General features: G+C 41.5%; 1 protein-coding gene across 1 annotated transcript in view; it reads right to left on the reverse strand.

The window, feature by feature from the left end:
- Positions 1-10,250: 10,250 nt before the first annotated feature.
- The window catches only part of maml3 (mastermind-like transcriptional coactivator 3), a 142,002-nt gene continuing 130,082 nt past the window's right edge, over positions 10,251-22,170 (reverse strand). Inside the window, exons 4-6 of the mRNA XM_084930317.1 lie at positions 21,029-21,274; positions 16,601-16,679; positions 10,251-15,220 (exon numbers count right to left, since the gene is read on the reverse strand). Coding sequence (XP_084786443.1) covers positions 14,148-15,220; positions 16,601-16,679; positions 21,029-21,274 — 1,398 coding nt within the window. The 3' untranslated portion in view covers positions 10,251-14,147. The remainder of the gene's footprint in view (positions 15,221-16,600; positions 16,680-21,028; positions 21,275-22,170) is intronic.

The raw sequence follows: 22,170 nt of genomic DNA on the forward strand, positions 1-22,170 counted from the left end.
ACTGATTACTTTTTTCAAGTAACTTGACCAACACTGATGGCCAACAGGTTTGACAGTAGTTCAAATGGTTGCAGTATTCGAATATAACATTTATAAATCCAATTTTTTCGTTTTGATTTTGTTGGCATGTCTCTGATAGCTATTAAACTGTTGTTTAACATCAACATATTTTAAAGAACGGAAATTATACTGCAAGTTGTGTCCCACACCACATGTGCAACCCTGTTACCAAAACATATTTAGTCTGGAAAAGGAAGAGTAGCATGACGGCTACACCAAAAGTCAGCCCTCTTTTATATATTTTGTATTTTTCCATTATTGCCCAATTAGATTGAAGGTGTCACTCTAAAGAGCAATCCTGTATCCCATGTTACCGAAAGAAGACAAATTAATTAAAAAGTTTCCTTCTTTTGTTTCTGTAACTACATTTATCCTTGACTTTCACAGTCATTTAAAACATGTGCTAAAATTACCCCCCAAAAGCCCCCAAAGCACTTTCTAGTACAAGTTTTCATTCACCCATTCACATACAGATTCATGCAGGGCTTTTATCTAGACCTCAGCACACATATCACAGGTACCTTGGGGTTCAGAATATTGCCCGAGGAGACTTTGATACAGAAAGAGGAGTCAGGGATTGATCCAGTGACCTTACAATATATAGATGATCTTCTCCACCACCCGAGCTGCAGCCACCCATAACTGAGATATGTAACGAAAATGTAAATATTTTCCAAATGTTTTGGCAACTTACAAGACAAAAAGTACAGTATGCAACAGAGCTGGGAAATTGGACTAGTATGTTAGCTCTTGGCAAGCCCAAGTCCTTGACTGGTGTTTGTTGTTGTTTTTAGATCAATAAAAACTTTTTTGTGATTTTGAGTTCTGATTTTTGTCTCTTTGAGGATTTGACTCAACTTGTAGAAGGCAGTTGCTGTATGGTACACAAAGTGTTGCTTCCTTCCTGTTTTTGCTTTGGCAGTTTAACATTTTTGTCACGTATGTTGGTTGGTGTGTCGCATAGTTAATGCTTTAGATCAGGGGTGTCCAACTCCAGGGCCGGTATCCTGCCGGTATCCTGCAGGTTTTAGATGTGTCCTTGATCCAACACAGCTGACCTTGAGGCTTGGAGTTGGACACCCCTGCTTTAGAGCAAAGGCAAAAGCACTTGTGACCTACAAAGCTCTTCCAGAGTGAAATGAATCACATATTGCTATCTGTTCTCTGTCACCGCCACACCTTGTGCATGTTTACCCCACTCTTTTCATCATTTATAGGCTGCAAAGCCCTCACCTGGCTTATGTTGTTGTATGGGTAGGCAACTCCAGGCCTCAAGTGCTGGTATCCTGCATGTTTTAGATAACACCCTGGGTCAACACGCCTGAATCAGATGATTAGTTGATTACCGGGCCTCTGGAGAAATTCAAGACATGTTGAGGAGGTAATTTAGCTATTTGAATCAGCTGTGTTGGCTCAAGTACACATCTAAAACCTGCAGGACACCAGCACTCGAGGCCTGGAGTTGCCTACCCCTGATATGTATGAAGGAACATAAGTGTGTTGGCCTGTGTGTTTGTACATTGGGATATGTGCACTTATTAACGCACGTTTTATCCAAACAAGTTGTAACTGTCTGTTTTTAAAAAAGTGTAATACAAATAAACTCATCCATATTTTTTTAGGTCTGAAGTTGTTTGTAATAAAATAAATTTAATAAAATAAATTTAGTTCAGACACAGTAAAGAAGGACAATTATTTACATAAACGCAAAGACAACAGAAATATCCAGTCATCATTGAGTACAGCACCAAACGACATTTTTTTCTTATGTTACCGGAAGTAAGTGCAATATGCTATAAGGAGATTCAGTAAAAGCCACCAAAACAGTGTTTGTTTGTTTGTTTGTTAAAAAAAAAAACACGTAAATACATGTTTGTGCGTAAAATTTCTCAGCACAGCATGAAAGGCAGCAACATTCCAGCGATAAGCTTCAGATAAAATCTGATGTGACATAAATGTCCTGTGCAAAAGGTTGGCAAAGTGGACAAACGTACAAGGGAGCCACTTCCCATTTCAGCCACTAGAGGACACCAAATGAATATAAAAGAGACGAAACCTATCATTGCCCTATCATCGCTCACCGCCACGTAATTTGTTGCCTATTTGCCAACAAGCAGACTACTTCTGCACTACTTTAAAGCTGAGCGAGTGGACACTTCACTAAGCATGTGATTAAGTACACGTATATATTTATACATCCTGAACATGCTGGGGCGGCGTAGAGAACACTTTTGCACAGTGCGATGTTTTTCATTTAAATAACTTAATGAAACAGTGATAAAGTCATCTGAAGGTAATTAGAAATCTGTGTGTGTTTGCGTGTGCGACAGAGGGGTGCTTTATTCACGGTGTGAGACAGCTTAGGCCTTGCTCTGCTGTTATCTGGTGGCCTCCTACTCCTCCACCGCCACAATGTCTTCTGCTACCACATTTATCAACTTGACACGCACACTTTTCTCTCTCTCGCTCTGCACCATCTCTTCCCCTGTTCCCTTCCCCTCCATATGTCTTTCCACTCCACACTTCTCCGGCTACATTTCTTCATCTTATTACTCTCAGAGAGGGGAGAGAGTGAATGATTCTTCTAACTCATCTCCCACTCTTTGTGACACTTCATTTGTCGTTGTGATTAGAGCCCATAACAGTGCCTCTGGAGTGTGCACAAGGCTGACAGTGTGTGTCTGTAAGCGTTTGGCTACAGGAGGAAACGCGCTGTAATTAACTCGCTGTCTGCGCCGCTGACGATTTTTGAGGACCGATGAAGACATTTGTGAGAGTTCATGAGGCCTTTTACCACCTCCCCTGCGCAATAATGAAATTGCACTTTGTTAATCTAACCAAGAAAGAGATTAGGCGCTTTTTACCTACATCTTTAGAAATATAACATAAAAAGAAGTGCAGACATTTATACTCCCTGGGCAAAAGACCTGCAACTGACAAATAAAGGCTATCTCATCTCTCATCATCTCATAAAGAATTTTCCTTTTTTAATCCTTGGATTTCTCCACTATACTAAAGGTATACAGGCCCAAACTAACTTAGACACAGTAAGCAAAAGACCATGCACCGAAAACTGAAGTATTTCCACCCTTTGCAGTACACACCTAAATACTGTAATCAGCATTTTCATTACTCAAACTGGAACAAGAAAAACAAACAGCAAAAAGCAACCTCCAAAGTAAAGAGGGCAGAAACAAGAAGACTTCACACTGAACATGACAGCAGAGGCAGGAAACAGACACTAACAGATAGCTGAGGCAGGGGGAAGGAACACTGAATAAACTTCAAATGCAAGAAGAAATAACGTGACTCTAACTTTGTGATGAATAACCTCCTCCAAACACCCAAAACACTTTGTAACTTAATCTTACTTTTGTTGTTGTTGTAATTTTGCCTCTGTACACAACCACAGAGCATTTTAAATCAAGCAATCTACCAAACAAGCTACCAAATGCAAGTTAGACACTTGGAATTAACTCTAGATCTTTAATCTGCTTGATTTGTCATAGAATAACAAGGGAACAGGTCTCAACTGGCCATCAAAGTGTTTATCACTCACTTATCTACTTATGTCTACATGTCTGCTGTGGAACCTCTGAAAATGAGGGACTACATATAAAGAGGGCTGTAATTCCTAAACAGTTAACACAATACTTTATTCAAAGCCCTTGAATTAAAGCTGAAAGTCTGCACTTCAATCACAGCTTGATTGTTTGTTTTAAAATCTACTGCGGTGATGTGCAGAGACAAAGTCACAAAAACTGTGTCCCTGTCCAAATATTTACGAGACAATTGCTCAAACATGGCAGTATCTTCTAAGTTTTGAGCTCTATTTGGGGTGCGGTCATTATTGCTCATGACATCAAGCTTAAAAGGTTCTTTTTGGACTCGAAGATATCGTATGACAGGAACCAGGACTCGAATAATACAGCAAGAGCTAAAGTCAAACATTACTCCCATGATACTTCAATTCAGTTTTATCTATACAGCGCCAAATCACAACAACGGTCACCTCAAGGCGCTTTATATTTTAAGGTAGACCCTACAACAATAAGAAGAAGAACCCAACAATCTTATGACCCCCTATGAGTAAGCACTTTGGCGACAGTGGGAAGGAAAAATGCCCTCTTAACAGGAAGAAACCTCCGGCAGAACCAGGCTCAGGGAGGGGCGGCCAAAACAGAACTCCAAAAGTCAATACAACAAAAATTCAAAAACTAGAACTTCAATAAAAAACAAACAGAAACCAAAATATAGAACTATTTACCATTTCACAGCCAAATAAAAAGTATTTTTAAAAAGGTATATGCTACTTTTTAAACAGATGTTAACCTTGACTGGTACGCGCCATTTAGATGTCTTTTTGATGGGTTTTGCACATTATTGAAGTCTTCTTTGTATCTGACCCAGCGTCTTAGCTTTTTGGAAAATGGACCCCCCAATACAGACACTTCTTTTCACTTCTTATTGTGTGAAGACCTTAAATTAACAGTGTGCCTCTAATCCATAGTACATACTTATTCTAAGCAGGCTTTGTGTGTTGAGGATGGAAAAATGACTAAATTAAGTATGAATTAAATCCACTTGAACTAGATGGCATACATATTAAATGTGTAATAAAAGATTATCTGTGAAACTAAAATGTGGGTGACGGTGAAACAGCTCTGGGGGGAAAAAAGATTTATTGTGTAATGTCCTGTTAGTATAAAAGTATATTTTAAAATGTAGTTAGCTGTTACTTGAATCATGCAGTTCAGTTATTTTTCTGACATATTTCGGATGCTTAACTGGCCATAAAAGAAAACATGTGATAGTATTTATCTTACTGTTGCTCTTCTACTGTTATTGAGCTCACTTTGACACCCCTGACCTGTTTTTCTCTTTATGCTGATGCTGTGAAAAACCCATCCAGACATTGCATTCAATCAGCCAGCCACAAACTCACTCTCGACCTTTGTGTGCTTTTTGTATCAAAAGGGTGGGCAGCAACAATTTCAACATGAATAAACTTCCTGAATCTCAGCCTGAGGATGAATCTGTAAATGTTTAGAGAAGCTGTTGCAAGCTCATTCAGAGGTTACTGGCTGAGTAATTCTGCTCGGTGAAATGAACCCATCTGAAATATAGTCGGTTTGTTTTGGTTTTTTTGATGGACATTGAACACAAAAACAAAGCTGACACCCCCACACTTTCCCACAAAAAGTGAGGCATTTAAATGATTTCTTTATTGCTTCTTTGTTTTTGTGTGACCTGCAAATAAGTGGGCACTTTCTTTGGTATTTTGTGCTGGCATGAGAACTTTTTGCTCTATTGCAAGTGTGTAGAATCAAAAAATAAGAGACAAAAGGCTTTTCTCATTTCTCTGAGTTGGCCTCCTCGTCTCCTTTGTCCTTCCTCCTCCTGCCTGTGACCCAGAAATCAATCTCAGTGTGTTGTGCTGACGGTTGTCTCAACTCCTAAAATGCCCATAGATGAAAGAGGAAAGATGGGTGCAGGAGGAGATTAATTGAGGATGCTCTGGTGTATCCTTTGCAAAAGTATTTTTACCTTCAGTGAGAAAAAGATGTAAAGCGCACAGCTGGAATGTACAACCCACCGAAGGAGGACTTTTCACAAAACAAACAAATGATAATATTTTTCCATGTTGCACAATTTTTTTGTGAATTTAATTAAGATGGCTATAAATTTAAATATAGTGCACTGAGCACTGTTACATCATAAAATCCAGCACTAGTCAAAGTTAAATGACATCACTTTAAAATGAGGATGTCTCATCTTGTTAAACGTCTGCTGCCTTCGCTTCTCTCTCCTCGTGCTTCTTCCTCGTGCTTCTTCCTCGCCTCCTCAGCTCCTCCTCCTCGTCTCAGGTGGGAGTGACTGAGATGCAATAAAAGTAATCGGGCTTGTGCACAATGTGATATGAGAAAGGTGGATTAATGAGAATAACACAATAAAAAGAGACACTTATAAAAAACATGATGGGGAAGCCCTACCACCATTTGTATTTTCCAGATTCTAAATTCCTCTCCTTACATCTTAGCTCCACCTACCGGGGACCTTGCTGGTAAGTATGGATGTGCTATCCTGGAAGAGCTGGACTACCTGTTCCAACTCAAAGGGCTGCAGGTATCATTTCATGCTGCAAGGACACTAGCAAAAAGTAAAGCAGAATATCAGGAGAGAAAACCACACAGGAAGAACACAGAGACTCGACACAGACAGGCCCTGGCTGGTGAGTGGATTTGTACACAAATCCATAGGGGATATACCTAATATGGTCATTTCAGGCATACAACTCTAACTGTGAAGCTCCGCCTACCTGCTGTTTATACTTCCATAATGGGCAGCCAATCAGCAAGTTAGCCTAATAAAGGAGAAAATCAGCTTCTTTCATACAAAGTAGGACGTGAGGCCACACCAAGGACGAGTTTGAAATAAACTGCATTATTTTGAACTGCAAATCATGCAAAGCCACTCTACTAGAGCTGAAGATGATAAGGTCTACTTATAAAAAATCCAGCTTTTAGACATAGTTCTTATTAAAAATTCATATTAAAAAGTTTGTTTTGATGTCTGTTGATATCTGACAGATGCTTTACTGTTGAGATTTATACACTGTGACCAATTAAAAGAGTTCTTGACAAAGAACATATTAGTTTCTTGCAGCTTTATTTGATTTATGTCTGAAACTGATTACTTTCAACTGCTCAGATGCTACAGTTCACAGTTATTCTGCTTTTCACATCAGTAATGAACAGCTCAACATCGTGCTCTCTGGAGATGTTAACATTTGTAGCAAACACCTCCAACTGCAACCTCTCTTCTCCACCCCCTTCACTCACCATCTCCCTCCCATCCTGTCCTTCATCCTCCCTCTTACGCTCGTTTTTTTTTCTCTGTCCTAGGTGGTGTCGCTGCTGAACATGAGTAATGATGCTGTCATCTCTGCAAGTCTCCATTTATCAATGTCAGAAGGGAAAGCCGGAGTGTTTGGTGGATATCTGTGTATGTGTGTGCGGGGGTGGTGATGTTGGGTGGGGGATAGTGAGTGGATAAGAACCAAAGCAGCATGGGAGAGAAGGTAAAGATGTGGCAGAAATATAGGAGGAAGAAGAAGAGTATGGTGGCCATGGCAAAGAAAAGGGATGAAGACGAAGAGGAGTGGCACAAAGAGGAATAAGGAAGAGTTTGAAAGGGATGGAAAAGATGTATTTTGAAAAGGTCGTGGCCCTGCATGTGGTCTGTCTGTCTCTCTGTCTGCCTGACACCAACAGGGTGTCCCTTATTCATTGTCACAGTTACAAGCAGACAGCATTAAGGCTCTGCTCTTTAGCATATTCCAGTCTAATTATGTAAATTGGGTGTGTTAGACAAAACATTACTGAAGCAGTTAGTCAGTCTGCTTTTAGGCGCCACATGATTGTGTGTGCATTTGTCTCTGTCAGTCTTGCAACCTTGGAATGAAATGAGCTTGTCTACTTAACAGAGTAAGTGTGAATGTTCCCTGTGCACACACACACATAGTCATTGTATGCAACCACCAACTACCACCAGCCACGGACCAGCCTGCAGGAGAACCTGAACGTGTTGAAATCTATAGATGTATAAACAGAAAACCTTCATCGTCACCCTGGCTCAAATTAATTTTACACCGTGGTTTTGCACGACCGAGTTTCGTCTTTAGTGAGATGGACAAGTAAAACTTTGGCCTAATTACCCATGGAAAAAGAAACCACCTCCAGATTGTTCCCCTTTCCTACAGTGTAAAGAAGTTTAACTACATGTTTAAGCTCTGAGATGTCTTGAGAAAAATATGTCCAGTTTTCTACCTTAGAAAGAAATGCTGCTGTAAGAAGCTGATTCAAAGAAACTCTCCAACACAGCTCCCTGGGCTTACAATGTAAGAAAAAGGACTTTGTGAATAAATGCAAACTATTACAGAAAAGGTACTGGCAGCTCTTTACCCTGACTAATACATTTTCTGTGAATTCATAAAAAATGTATTGTACTGTTGTACTGTTTACAAAACAGGAAATTCTACAGTAAAAAGTGAAAAACAGGAAGTAGGTTCTGTTATTTTATGTAGCATTAATAATATTAAAAACCACCTTTATGTCTTTATTTCTGTCATTTAATGTCGTATTCCTTATTTTGGTGTGGCAGAGGACATGCAAAAAAATGAGAATGCACTGTACAGTTTTCATTTTTTTCCAAAGTGGTTTATATTTAAATTATTATTTTCTGGCTTTTTGTCAGTCTGAATCAATTTTATCCAGCATCACTATATTAAAATATTTTCAATTTTATGTTTCATATTTTTAACTCATTTTTTTCCAGAATTATTTCATTTTATTCAATTATTTTTAATTTTTAAAATTTTGCAGATTTTTTTTAATGATTTCTCTTCTTAATCCATTTGCAGGATTTCTTAATTTTACCACTTGTTTAATCCTTTCGTCTTTTATTTTTTTCCAGCAACACATTATTAAATTACTTTTAGTTTATTGATGATTGCAGATTTTCTTATATATTTTCTTATTTCATGTTGGCTTTTTATCTTTAATTGTTTTGTTTTGCCAAGTTTGCTCTTTCTTATTACCAGCTTATAACTGTCAGTTCAACGAAAAGCACTCTGAAGTGCACTAATGTATGAAGGGGCGCAGTATCAAAATAAAATAAGATTGAGTGAAAGCTAAAGGCTCTGCCTGCCATTTTACTTTAAATACTCTAGGAACTACAAGTTAGCCAGCAGTCTGAGAGCAAAGTGCTCTGTTGGGGTGAAACAGTGCTGCGAGTTCTTTAAGATAAGATCGGATCTGAATATTCAACACATTGTATCTGAGGAAAAGGCTTTTAAATTCAATTCTGAATTTATCGGGGAAAGAAATCAAGTGAAGCCAATGTGAGAAGAATATATGTAGTAGATTTAAATTATAATAAATATAAATCATATAACATCTGAGAAGTAATAAATGCATGAGCTAGTTTTTCACCATCATCCTGAGACCGGATGTTTCAATTTTTATTGCAAAAGAGGACACAAAGAACCCAACAGGTCCTCACCCATCTGTGGAAGAAAAAAAAAGTAATGTAAAAATATCAGGGTTAAAAAAAAAGCATAGTGTCATATTACAATGGATGGATGGAGTTAACCTATATCATAATAATTCCAAGATAATTGCTGGAATTTTGGGAATAGGGGCAGCGGATCCAACCACCTCCTATCGTCTTTTAAAGCATGAACATGTATTATTTTGCATCTATAACAAGCACAAGCGTTTTATATTGCAAGGTAAAGCTTACAATATAAACTTGCCATACAATGCTACGAAGAGAATCCCAATGATCAGAAAGTTCCCTATGAGTGAGTCATGGCAAAAGGTGGGAATGAAGAACTCCTTTTTAACAGGAAGAGACCTCAGCAGAACCAGGCTTGTTCTCCAGTCAGCTCCCACTGCTTTGGAGGTGAGAGAGAGGAGACAACAGAAAAGATGAGTATATGAGTATACCCATACACCAACTATAGGGAGAGTAGACAAAATTATGGCAAAGAAATACTGGCATATAAATGCATGGGGATGACTCGGTGAATGATGGTAAATCTCACAGGAGCCTGAGGCCAAAGCAGCATAAATAAAGGATGGTTCAGGGTTACTTTATCATGCCATCAAGGTTAGGCTACAAGTTTGAAGACTAACCTTAAAAGTAGAGATGGTATGTATCTCTGCAGTCTGAGAGTGAAGCTGTATTCAGATAACGTGATTCTAAAAGTTGCTCACCAAAGTTGCCCAAAGTTTAGTTGAGCCTTTATGTTCAGTTAATTTAGCCTAATGGGTCAGTCTGGACGTGATTGGAGCAATACTGAGTGAATTCCAAGTAAATGTTTATAAACACTCACCAGCCACCTGTTCAACTGCTCGTTAACGCTAATATTAACACGGTCAAGGCGACCCGCTGACGTTCAGAAACCTCACGGATGTGCTTGCAGACGCCATCATGTCAATATGGACAAAAACCTCTGAGAAATTTTTCCAGCACCTTGTTGAATCAATGCAATTAAGAACTAAGGTAAAAAAGTGGGTCCATCCCATTACTAACCAGGTGTACCTAACAGTGTCCAGTGAGTGCACGTTTCATGTGTTGACAGCTGCTGTGTAAATGATGTAAATGAACCAGGTGTAAACAGAAGCTTTCATGTAATATGATCAGCGAGAATAGTCTCTCTTTATTTTATCTTTTTGAAAAAACAAACAAAAAAAAGTCTCTTGTAATTATCTTTTGTTAACATTTTCAGAATTCTGTACAGGATAAAAAGAAATAAGCACTGCTTAAGAACCGAGTCAAATCTCAAACTAGAAAAAACAACTGAAAAAAATACCAAAAAAGAGAGGAGGTTTACAATACAAATTAGTAGTAAGACATTGTCTGAAGTGCAATGGCATAGCTCAGATGGGTTAAAAGTGAAACCAAAAAACTTCAAAATAAAAATACTTCTCTATTTTCCAACAAACAGTAAATTCTTTACAGAGTAGAGACTGTATTATCTGATGTATTTAAACCTGTAAAAACATATTTACAAATAGCCATTATCTTTTATATAGTTTTTTTCTCATAATCACATATATGTCAGCACCAGTAAAAAAAAATAAAATAAAACAAAGAACATCAATAACAACAGTTTTCGTTAAAATGTTGTCTACAGACTTGGTCCCGGTACATAATGATATTTGGAGGAAGCTTCCTTTCTCTTCCTGAAGGGATTTCAAACCAGGTCACGCAGCCTCACTTTGGCTGTGACCTTAACACTGACCCACACATGTTTCTATACCTTCCTGCCTCCGCTTTGGACTCGTAATCCTTGGGTGTTTTCCCACAAACTGCCTCTAACATGTGATTTATGAGCCTGCCTGGACTGGCATCAAACTTTTGGAAGCATGAGCATTGGAGCCCCCGCAGGTTTGGGCGCTCCGCTGCTTTTCCTACACGAGGCAGGCTCAACGACCGAGAGGGTTTTAAATTTGTGACCGTGCTCCCCCTGGTAAAACTCGGGAATGCTATAAAAACCCTACATATCCGCCCATTCTTGACATTCAGTCTCCATACAGTGAGATGGAGGACTCCCCAAAGGTGACAGAAACCCCCCAAAAAAGTACAGAAATTCATTCGCGGGTGCTGCCAAACACAGCGGCGCTTACAGGACGACGGGCGTGGTGGTTAAAGTTCGTATTTAAAGGGTTGGATTATACAACACCAACAACCATGAGAACAGATGATGACAAGGAGTTAGTTTACAGAGAAGAAGGCTTTTTTGGTTTTGTTGATTACAGCATCGTCCTCCAAACTTTCACTCTGATGAGCTAAATACAAAGTAATGCAGACACGCTTTCATTCATCTTTTAAAGCGTTAGCGATGTAAGATGTTACCAACAAGTACAGTAATAAAACCTTTTTGACACATATTCATTATGCACACATCAGGGCAGAGGAAGTCGAGAGGGAAGGGAGACACTAACTTCCGTGGAAGCACTGATTATCTCGATACTAACTGCTGTCACACTTTAAAGGGACTGATCACCCCAGCCTTCATTTTATATGTTTTTCCTTCAGCCTCCAGTTTTCTTTATTCATCTCTATGAAACAGCACTTTTTGCAAATATTTTTATTCTACGAATCATGAAACGGTTACTCCAAACATCACATAAATCGTGTGTAAAATAAATAATAATAATAATAATGATAATTAAAGTTGCAGTTCCTCTAGTGGCCACTTGAGGCTGCCTTCACTTGCCCATAGACTCCCATGTTAAAATGCCCAGCTTTACAGCAGAATTAAACATGTTTACACCCTGGTGCTAAACAAATATGACATTGATCTCTTACCCCTTTATATCACCTGTGCAGTGGGTATAGTTTTGTTATATGTTACACCCATCCCATGGTAACTTTGATAGCAACAGATGATGGCTGTCTGATAAGCCTCAGAAATGCCAATTGGGGTAACTGAACTGGACCTCTCACCATTCGGTGTCTTTTGGAGCAACCCATGCTTCAGTTTTGAAGTTAGTTTGCACTAACTAGCAGGTACCTGTGGATGTGCAGTGCACCTGTACAGTTTAATGATGCGGTTTCCTAACCAAGCATGCAAGTGTGAGCTCATAGCTTAGCAGTCCACTGTCTCATACAAATAGGGTCATATTTGGGTCAGAAAAACCTTCAGAGTCGTGGCCACAAGCCAACATTGGGACTTCAAAACCAACAGATTTTCTTTCTTTATACTGAATTACAGCCAATAGAAGTGTGTAGTTAGCACTGACACTCAACTCCATCACTACTATTGTACAAGCTTCTCATCATTGGTAGTTACACTCTTACTTCTGCACATTGATGTTGTTGGTGGCTGTAGTTTGGTAAAGCACATGGTTTGTGGATGTTTTCTGAGTAACCAGATCATGATCTCTGCAGCTGACCGGACGAAGGACAAATAAAACTGCACACCTGATGAAAAGTATGAGAATTTTATCTTTGGGGTGAGCTGTCCCTTAAAGGCTATCTGAAGCTTCTCTCTCTCTTTAAAACAAACTCAAGGCTTAGCAGTGGTTCAATTTCCTTGTAAAGCGCCAGAAGGGCCCGACTTGTATTTCTTCACAGTAGTGTTACAGTATAGCACAGTTATAGTTTGAAACGAGGGCGTTTTACAGCTGAGAGAAGCCACGATGTAAAGCAGGGCTACGGTAAGTGACAACAAGCTGAGCCACAGATTTTTTACCAAACAGATTTTCAAAAGATGACGAACTAAGAAACAAAACTCAGCCAAAACTAATTTAAACTTTATTTTCCGTGTGTAATTGACAAACTACCAGATTCACTGTAAAAGAAAAACACAGCGACAAAATAAAACACTGCGGGCGGCTTTTCAATGAGCTTTTTTCTCGTCTCTTTAAGAAGAAGTCACTTGTGGTGCTTGAATACATTCAGTGCCCAGCGATCGTTTCTGTCTGCCTGATGCATGCGATGTGGTTTGTGTCACGCAGACAGAAGGTTTAATGTGTAGCCTAATATTAGTTCTGTTTGCTGCCTCTCACACATCTGCACATCCTCCCGGGCTGACGCTTGTTTGTCTGTTTGTTGTTGTCTACGTGTGCTTGCTTTAGCTGCCTAATCTCTCCTCCTTTTCTCAGCTTTTTACTGCCTTTGTCTTTGTCTACATGTGCAACCACAGCGACACAACACAGGAAATGAACCACAACCCCCCTTTAAAAAAATTAAATAAAAATGCCACTCAGGTCGGTTGCCTAGCAAAAGCACTAGAGGGCAGAGCGAGGCTGCGTGGCACAATAGAGGAGCATCATTTGTTCTGTTGTGATGTGCACAGTTTAAACAGAGAAAGGAGCGTTGAGAGCGAGGAACGAGTCTCTGGAGAGAGGGTGGGAAAGACGGGAGGAAAGAGGAATGGAGGATGAGAGGGAAATCAAGTGAAAGGAACAGAGTGAAGGAGCGTGAGGGAATCAGATTTGTGAGTGTGTGTGTGTTTGTGTGTCTGTACGAGGGGGGGCTCAAATCTAAGAGGAGGAATGGGAGCGTTGAGAGTGCTTTCTACTCCCTTCAGCTCCTCGCGTAGTTGAGAGATCTGAAGCACTGATCAGGGTGGCACAAACACACAAACACAAATAAATTGCTGTCTTGAGAACAAGTCTCGCTTCCCCTTCATCAGTCTACAGTTTCCAATCAGCCCCTGCTGAAGCTCGGGCTCAAAGCGCTGCTGCGTGAATGGGCCTCGCTTTCAAACACTGAAGAAAATTTATTCCATAGAGAAAAAAGGGAAAATTAGGAAACACACTTCTTAATCTCTATATTGGTTTTTCATTAATATGCACAAGACAAAATGATAGCTCTCTCCATCACACACACACATACATACGCACAAAACGTAACACAGGAACTCATTTATAATCTTGCTCATGTTTTACAAAACAAAAACATGCCAGTCCATGTCATGTTATCGTTTTTGTTTTACTTTCTCAGATTTTAAAATTTGTCCAACTTTAAATGTTTTTATTTCATCCAGTAACAACTTTCCCCGTTGGCTATTAGCTCGAGAAAAACTCCTCCATCCAACCGTCACTTGAGTCCAGCTCTGCCCCCGAGCCGTCGCCCAATCCGAAGGCTCCTCCGCCTGAGGGCCCGCCCCCGTATCCATAGGATGACATGTCCTGATTGGCTGTCCTCTGGTAGCCCTGCGGCTGACCTCCAACCCCGACCGCCCCTGGTCCGTAAGATCCACCTCCTCCACCTCCACTTGCCCCTAATCCTGGCCCCCCAGGGCCTGGCACGAAACCCCCCATCCCAGTTATTCCCTGGCCCATCACCCCCTGGTTCATTCCCTGGTTCATAACCATGGGGCGGGGTTGGTTGGTCCTTGGTTGACCACCCATGTGAGGGCCCATCATTGGGCCAGCCATACCCGCAGCTGGGTTGCCCAACCTGGGGTCCATCCCCTGGCCCATCCCTTGTCCCGGGCCCTGAAAGTGTTGTTTAGCCATGCGTGGGGGTTGACCCGGCTGCATCCCATAACCCTGGGCAGAGCTGAACCCCACCATATCTCCTCCCCCTCCTCCTGTAGTCCTTCCAACTCCACCCCCCATGGCCTGCAGACTCTGTCCTTGCTGCTGCGGCCAGCCACTTGCTGCCATTCCCCCACCGCCTCCTCCCAGCATGCTCTGCAGTCTCTGTGTTTGAGCTTTGGCATTAGGAGGTCCTTTAAGAGGTTGTTGGGTCATGGAGTTCATTAACATCCCTTGCCCTCCATAACCTCCAGCTCCACCACCTCCGGGTCCTCCAGGCATACCTCCGACTCCAGGACCCGCACCTGCCTGCCGGGGTGGCCCTCCGGTGGGGTTGTGCTGTGGCGGAAGACCCATGGAGGCTTGGACGCTTTGGCTCTGGTGCTGCTGCTGGTGGATCATTTGGCTCATGGAGGGGTTGAGCCCATACAGGGAACCCTGGTTGGATCCCTGGTTACTGTAGGGTAGTCCCATGTCAGTTTGGGGTCCCACAGAACCACCCTGGGCCTGAACAGAACTCATCTGGACCATCTGCTGCTGAGTTTGCGGCTGCTGCAGGAGGCGGGTAGCCCGAATGTTCTGGAGAGCCTGAGGGGTACCTAGGAGTGGAAAATAACAGGAGTTAGCAAACAGATGAGGAAATAGTTGTAGGGGAAAATCTGAGAGCTTACACAGTAGAGCCACTTAAATGAACCAAAGGCCATAAGACGGCTCTAATAAGTCATTGCTGAGGCAAAGATTTATGTTGCACGACAGCCCCTTTACTCTGGAAACGAATGCTTCCCATCCAATTTGGCCCAAATCCTATCCCACCAAAATAAAACTAAACACACTGAAGCACCAACATCTCACTCCTCTACTTTTTGCTATTAGATGCTCAGAAGCAGCTGAGCTGAGGAGGTCTGCTAGCGTGGAAATGGCTTTAAATCCTATAATAAACCCACTTCTGACATCATTCCACTAATCCCCCACCTCAGCTCAGGCTGAAAATGTAACAGAGGAGCGAGAATGAAGAGGATCACTCACTCCAGTAAGTAGGAAGTGAGTAGAGTTGCAGGTAACTGTCTATATACTTCACAGATCACAAATATATCGAGTGTGAGATTTGTAGGTGATATGAGCACAATCACAGATACACTGCAGGACAGCTGAGTTAATGTGTATATCTGTAGGCCGGAGTTTCACACCGGAGCTTCCTCTTCCTCTCCATATTATCTCTTTCATTTGCAGACACTGATGGCTATAAATGGTTTTTCAGCCTGACTCTCTTCCTCATTCTCCTCCTCTCTCTCTCGCTTCCTCTGTATTTTCTTTGTCTCTCCATCATCTCATCTCTCCGTTCAACCTCCCCTTCTACCCACCGAACCATCTACCTTTTCCTCTACTTGCCAGCCACCCCGCTCTCACTCCTCCTCCCATTCTCTCCCACTTCCCCTGCTCTCATCCATCTCTCCGACTTCACCGGAACTCTGGGGGATCCAGGACAGACAAGTTGCCGTGGTAACAGGCAGAGCAGAATTTTTTATTTTTTTATTTTGTATTTTTTTTCCCGGAGAGAGGAGGAGGGAGAGAGAGGCTGGAGAGCATCTGAGCGCCAACTGATGTATCTGACAGAGACAGACAGAAAGGACGAGGCTTGGTTTCAGGGTGATGTTTGGTCAGTGCTGTTGTTTGCATACATATCTGTCTGTGAACGTGGCACCGAATGAACTGCAAAATCTGTTACGTTCCTAAATGTCTTGGAGCGCCACCATGTATACCATACTTGTTGCTGACAAAACATGCGTGTGTAATTGTAGCCATCCCCCCCCCCCCCCCACACACACACATAACCATCTGGGTGCTAAATCCATTTTCTAATGGTCCAATAAATAATAACGTGTGAGAAAATCTTGTGGGGTGCAGCCATTCTTGCGCAGGCGCATGCCGTGTGTGCATTGCTGCACAGGTGACATTAATGCACGTGCTCATTGTCTCACCTTGGTACTGATTGACTTGGGGATATGGATTCCTCTGGCCCTGGCCGATTTGTCTGGGGAGATGTTGCTGCTGCTGGAGCTGCAGACACAGACAGATGGAAGTTGCTAAGCAAGTACGCTGAAAGCGTGTTACAGCTGCTCATACCTATTTCATGAATTTTGTATCATTAGGGCGTGAGATACACAGAAGAACAGAATCACACTTGACAGTAAGAATAGTTTAGCAGAAGAACCTTTCTTTTGCTCCTCTATAGCCGGATTGAACCCAATGTGGTAAAGTGCTAAAAGCTGCACTTCCTCTAATGGCCACTTGAGCTGGACCCATGCCTGCCCTTAAAGAGCCAATAACAGCCAAAAGTAAATAATATAAAGATGTAGGTACACAAATGTTTGATGAAGGAGATTTTAAGGTAGAGACAGATGTAGCTGAGAACAGACAGATGCTTGTTACAGTAGATGTTAGTTAAGTCCAGGTACAATAAGGGTTCCGGTACAGTGAGGCAGTGAGACTTGAGACAGTTGTTCATACTGTCAAGATCAGGCACCGATATTCCACAATACTGATACAGTTAAAGTTTGATGAAGTTATATAGATGCTGGGAACAGCGGCGACCTCACATACAAGGTCTCGAATAATCAGGCTCCATCTTATCTTAAAGAGTTCATATTACTATATCCCCCTAACCAGGCACTTCGCTCTGAGACTGCAGCATTCCTCAAGCATTTAAAAGCAGAATGGGAGGCCGAGCCTTCAGCTTTCAGGCCCCCTCTCTGTGGAACCAGCTCCCAGTTTGGATTTGAGACAGACACCCTCTGTACTTTCAAGATTAGGCTTAAAACTTTCTTTTTTGATAAAACATATAGTTAGGTCCAGATCAGGTGACCCTGAACCCACTCTCTGTTATACTGCAATATCGGGGCACAAAATCTTTCTGATTTAATTTGAAGCTTTATTTAAACTTATGGGCAGAATTCATTTTTTGTTTCCTATTTGCACGTTATTTTTTTGTTTAAATACTCGCATTTTAACTTGTTTTACCTAATATTTTTATTCATTTCATTTTTAATGTAATGTTAAAAATACATTTGATTATTTTCAAATTCATGTGTTTCCTAGGTCATTATTTTCATTTGCTGTGGGACGAGACAACAGGGTGCTAATCACAGGTGGGCAGACTTAAGCAGGTGAGTCACTGGAGCCTAGAACAGGAAGTTTGCCCACAGGAAGCGGCGATAAGAGACAAATAATCATTGACTAATCGACTAATCAAAGAAAATTGGCAGATTAGTCAACTACCAAAATAATCTGTTTAAGCTGCAGCCCTACTCTGCATTTCATCATTAGTTAATATTAATCTCTGGTTCTCTTCCACAGCGTGTCTTTCAATTCAATTCAATTCAATTTTATTTATTTAGCGCCAAATCACAACAAAAGTCGCCTCAAGGTGCTTCATAGATACAGAGAAAAACCCAACAATCATATGACCCCCTATGAGCAAGCACTTTGGCGACAGTGGGAAGGAAAAACTCCCTTTTAACAGGAAGAAACCTCCGGCAGAACCAGGCTCAGGGAGGGGCGGGGCCATCTGCTGCGACCGGCTGGGGTGAGAGAAGGAAGACAGGATAAAAGACATGCTGTGGAAGAGAGACAGAGGTTAATAACAGATATGATTCAATGCAGAGAGGTCTATTAATACATAGTGAGTGAGAAAGGTGACTGGAAAGGAAAAACTCAATGCATCATGGGAATCCCCCGGCAGCCTACGTCTATTGCAGCATAACTAAGGGAGGATTCAGGGTCACCTGGTGCAGCCCTAACTATATGCTTTAGCAAAAAGGAAAGTTTTAAGCCTAATCTTAAAAGTAGAGATAGTGTCTGTCTCCTGAATCCAAACTGGAAGCTGGTTCCACAGAAGAGGGGCCTGAAAACTGAAGGCTCTGCCTCCCATTCTACTTTTAAATACTCTAGGAACAACAAGTAGGCCTGCAGTGCGAGAGCGAAGTGCTCTAATAGGGTGATATGGTACTACAAGGTCATTAAGATAAGATGGGGCCTGATTATTTAAGACCTTGTATGTGAGGAGCAGGATTTTGAATTCAATTCTGGATTTAACAGGAAGCCAATGAAGGGAAGCCAAAACAGGAGAAATATGTTCTCTCCTTCTAGTCCCTGTCAGGACTCTTGCTGCAGCATTTTGGATTAGCTGAAGGCTTTTCAGTGAGTTTTTAGGACATCCTGATAATAATGAATTACAGTCGTCCAGCCTGGAAGTAATAAATGCATGAACTAGTTTTTCAGCGTCACTCTGAGACAGGATATTTCTAATTTTAGAGATGTTGCGCAAATGGAAGAAAGCAGTCTTACATATTTGTTTAATATGTGCGTTGAAGGACATGTCCTGGTCAAAAATGACTCCAAGGTTCCTCACAGCGTTACTGGAGGCCAAGGTAATGCCATCCAGAGTAAGAATCTGGTTAGATACCATATTTCTAAGATTTTCAGGGCCGAGTACAATAACCTCAGTTTGATCTGAATTAAGAAGCAGAAAGTTAGCGGCCATCCAGGTCTTTATGTCTTTAAGACATTCCTGCAGTTTAACTAATTGGTGTGTGTTATCTGGCTTCATGGACAGATAGAGCTGGGTGTCATCTGCATAGCAGTGAAAATGTATGCTATGTCTTCTAATGATGCTGCCTAAGGGAAGCATGTATAATGTAAACAGAATTGGTCCTAGCACTGAACCCTGTGGAACTCCATAATTAACCTCAGTGTGTGAAGAGGACTCTCCATTTACATGCACAAATTGGAGTCTATTAGATAGATATGATACAAACCACTGCAGCACAGTACCTGTAATACCTACAGCATGTTCTAATCGCTCTAATAGGATATTATGGTCGACAGTATCAAATGCTGCACTAAGGTCTTTGTCCTCTCTTCCTCCCCTCATCCTAAACAAAGTCACCGAGGCTCAGGAGAGGCCGCCTCTACCTGAGAGAGGCCGCCCCTCCCTGATCCTAGGTTTCTTCCCATTAAAATTAAGTTTTTCCTTCCCACTGTCGCCAAGTGCTTGCTCAAAGGTCCTTTGATTGTTGGGGTTTTCGTCCCATTATTGTAGGGTCTTTACCTTACAACATGAAGCCTCTTAAGGCAACTGCTTTTGTGATTTGGTGCTTGGGAAGATGTGTTGGGTAAACAGCATTGGGGACAGCAGAAGAAGATATCAGAACAGTTGAGTTCTGACAGATGTTGGTATAACTGAGTTAAGATAGATGGTATAATTGCATTAAGACAGATGTTGTTACAGCTGAGTTGAGACAGATGTTGGTACAGCTGAGTTAAGACAGGCACTGGTACAATTGAGTTAAGATGGATGATATAATTGCATTAACACAGATGCTGGTATAATGAAGTTAAGACAGATGTTGCTAGAGTTTGTTATATGTTGGCCACCTGATACAGTGGAGTTAAAATAGATGTTGGTACAGCCAGTTCAGGCAGATGTTGGCACAGCTGAGTCAAGACAGGTTCTGACAGATGCTGATACAGCTGAGCTGAGACAGATGTTGGTCGAGTTAAGACAGATGCTGATACAGCTGAGTTACGACAGATGTTGCTGTAATTGAATTTAGGCAGATGTTTTTACTGTTGAGTTTAGGCAGATGTTGGGTATAACTGTACTAAAACAGATGTTTTGGTACAGAAGAAGAGAGGAATATGTGTGCTGACGGGATTAGATTTGCATACATAACCTGTGTGATGCTCGTTTGCATTAACAGCATCATAACTGATTAGTGTAATGACGTAGCCACAGTTTGTTCTGCAGGTATAAAGAGAAACCTGAAAGGTCTGGTCATTAACAAGCAGTCTGCACATTTTAAAGCGGGTCCTGAATGTATGCATGGACAGGTTGCTCATTTTATACTCAGTTAACAACATACACTAAATCCCAGCAGGATGGCGTTCCTTTTGGGCACCCATATTTGTGTGTCTGTGTATGTTTTTGCAGATCCAATTAAAACCCTTCGTAGTGGGTGGTGACTCCAGAGTTCAGAACTCTTTTAACACTTGATTCCCTCACAGAGAGAGAAATAAAAAGAAAACACCATATTATCACAGCAGGCGGCATGTGACAAAAACACAGCTACACACACACACAGACACACACTGAAGAGATGAAAAGGAAGTAGTGAAGAGGGGGCTGGTTGAGGGTAATTATACATGCAACCAGACAACAGTGAGGAAGAAGAGAGGATGAGCTGCTCTTGTTTGAGCTGAAGATGCTGACAAATCTACATGGATGTATGAACAAACAAAGCAAACACACACACGCACACATTATAATTTAATGGGTGACAGATGAGTCACAGAGGCCTTCCTTCCTGTTTAATCATCACCCCCACTGAATGACATGAACATAAACTCACCTGTTCAGCCAAGAGTTGCTGCTGCTGTCTCTGCTCTCTTAAGAGCTGCTGTTTCTGCTGCTCCATCATGTGCATCTGCGCCCTCTTCTCCTGCTCCATCACCATCATCTGTTTCATCACGTCCTGCCGGTAGACCGGAGGCGGACCTGATCCCTGGTTGGGGCCCACCCCAGAGGCAACGCCGCCAGCGGGGTGAGGAGGTGGTATGGCGCCAGGTGGTCGTGACATCCCCACCACACCTTGCTCCTAGAAAGAAGAAGGCAGCAGGTCAGGTGGGCTATCAGCTAATAAGACATCACAGCACACTTGCACAGCCGTCATTTAAATATGACGCTAGCAGCCAGCTGGCTTAGCCTAGGATAAAGCATGGACTGTATATAAGAGATGGTAGCCACTATGATGTCATCAGTTGGCTCCTCCCTAAAGCAAGCCCTTCCCTGTCACCCTTCTTGAGTTTAATAATGACAACAATTAACAAAATACAAAGAATTTAATGAGGTCACAGAGTATAGTGGGTAGTCAGAGGACTTGACCCCTGCTGACCATTAGAAAGAATGCAGGTTGATGATGGTTCTGCATCATAAAACTTCTCATATCCAGAAGCTATGGCAACTTTTTATATACAGTCTATAGAATAAAGACAGGAAACAGTAGGCTGTAGCTCCACCTTCTGTGTGAAAAGCTAAAAAAAAAATCAGCCAACTAGCATCTATAAAGCTCTATAAAGCTACAGCTGCAATAATATTATTCCTAACCAGCTTGTATGTATGTTGTCTATTTGTCTGTCAGTATATCAGGAGAAATTACACGAAACTCGATGACGGGAAGGCAAAGAAAGAACTTCCACGAGGTCACCAGTGAATCACTACATGCTGTATAGCTAGGTAGCATTTAGCCACATGGTAAACAAACTCTTACAGTTTTTCTGTTAAGAATTTCTCTTTAGCGATGCCAAGTGAGTCAAAAGAATACACGCGAAGGTGTAATTGTAAACCATACAGGTCAAAACTCTCAGCGCTAACACTCTCTTTGCAAGAAAGCAAAGTATATGTAGTTTTCAAGATGTTTAAATATTCCACTGAAGCCATTTTTAATCATGTATGCTCGGTTAAAGGCGTAAAACCAAACAAAAAGGAGCTTCT

This window comes from Perissodus microlepis, chromosome 6 (genome assembly GCF_051167445.1).
Source record: "Perissodus microlepis isolate ML-2025 ecotype Zambia chromosome 6, ASM5116744v1, whole genome shotgun sequence".
Lineage (NCBI taxonomy): Eukaryota > Metazoa > Chordata > Actinopteri > Cichliformes > Cichlidae > Perissodus > Perissodus microlepis.